The 886-nt window shown below is 61.6% G+C and overlaps 1 protein-coding gene across 1 annotated transcript in view; it reads left to right on the top strand.

Annotated features, from left to right (window-relative positions):
* The window catches only part of UBE2Q1 (ubiquitin-conjugating enzyme E2Q family member 1), a 7047-nt gene that overhangs the window by 5702 nt on the left and 459 nt on the right, over positions 1-886 (top strand). The window contains exons 10-11 of the mRNA XM_009890008.1: positions 164-259; positions 427-493. Of these exons, the coding sequence (XP_009888310.1) occupies positions 164-259; positions 427-493 (163 nt within the window). The remainder of the gene's footprint in view (positions 1-163; positions 260-426; positions 494-886) is intronic.

Raw genomic sequence — 886 nt, 5'->3', positions numbered from 1 at the left:
GTGTGCCTTCTGGCAGCAGAATCCTGGCTGGCAGCTGCCTGGCGCGGCTTCGTGCTGCCTGTGCCGGGCTGGGGGAAGCCCTTTCTTTGCTGGGGGAGGGAAGCGCAGCCCCCGGGTGAGTCCTGTCTGCGCTGCCCTCACTGCGTTGTGCTCTCTCCCTCAGGGCTGGAGCAGCGCCTACTCCATCGAGTCGGTGATTATGCAGATCAGCGCAACCCTGGTGAAAGGGAAAGCGCGAGTACAGTTTGGAGCTAATAAGGTAGGGCCCGGTCTGCCTAAGAGAACTTGAGGAGCGGTTGGGAGCGGAATGGAGGCGGATGAGCGGACAACCGGCTCTGCGGCAGCGCGGTTCGCGGCGGGAAGGTGTGTGGGGTGACTGGCACTGGGTTCCGGCCACACTGACGGTCGCCCTGGCTTCCTTTGCAGAATCAGTACAGCCTGACAAGAGCACAGCAGTCCTACAAGTCCCTGGTTCAGATCCACGAGAAAAATGGTAAGGGCTGAGGGAGAGGGGCTGCCTTTCCCCTTGCTAATCCGAGGTGCCATAGGCCGAGCGTCCAGACGAGCTGCTTGAGGGATTTTTCTGCCCCAAGTGCAGAGATTACCTGGAGCGAGATGGCAGTGGGCAACGGCAGGCGCTGTGTAACGCCACATGCGTGGCCGCAGCATCCCTCTGCCCTTCCCCGCTGGCCCGTGCGGGGCTCCTTCGGCTGTAACTAGAGGCAGCGCATCGTTGTGGGGTGATGTCGGGGAGTAACCCGCATCGAAAGTGTCCCAGTAATGTGGGAGATGTGGCCCTTTGGAAGTGGGACTTGGCATGCTTGTGCTGCCGCTTTTCCAGCTGTGCGTTTCCAGGTGTGGATCGGCCTTCCCCGTTCAGCCTCCG

The sequence above is a fragment of the Charadrius vociferus genome, unplaced genomic scaffold (assembly GCF_000708025.1).
Source record: "Charadrius vociferus isolate BGI_N301 unplaced genomic scaffold, ASM70802v2 scaffold1778, whole genome shotgun sequence".
In the NCBI taxonomy this organism is placed as follows: domain Eukaryota; kingdom Metazoa; phylum Chordata; class Aves; order Charadriiformes; family Charadriidae; genus Charadrius; species Charadrius vociferus.
This window is presented reverse-complemented; position numbering and strand designations above follow the sequence as displayed.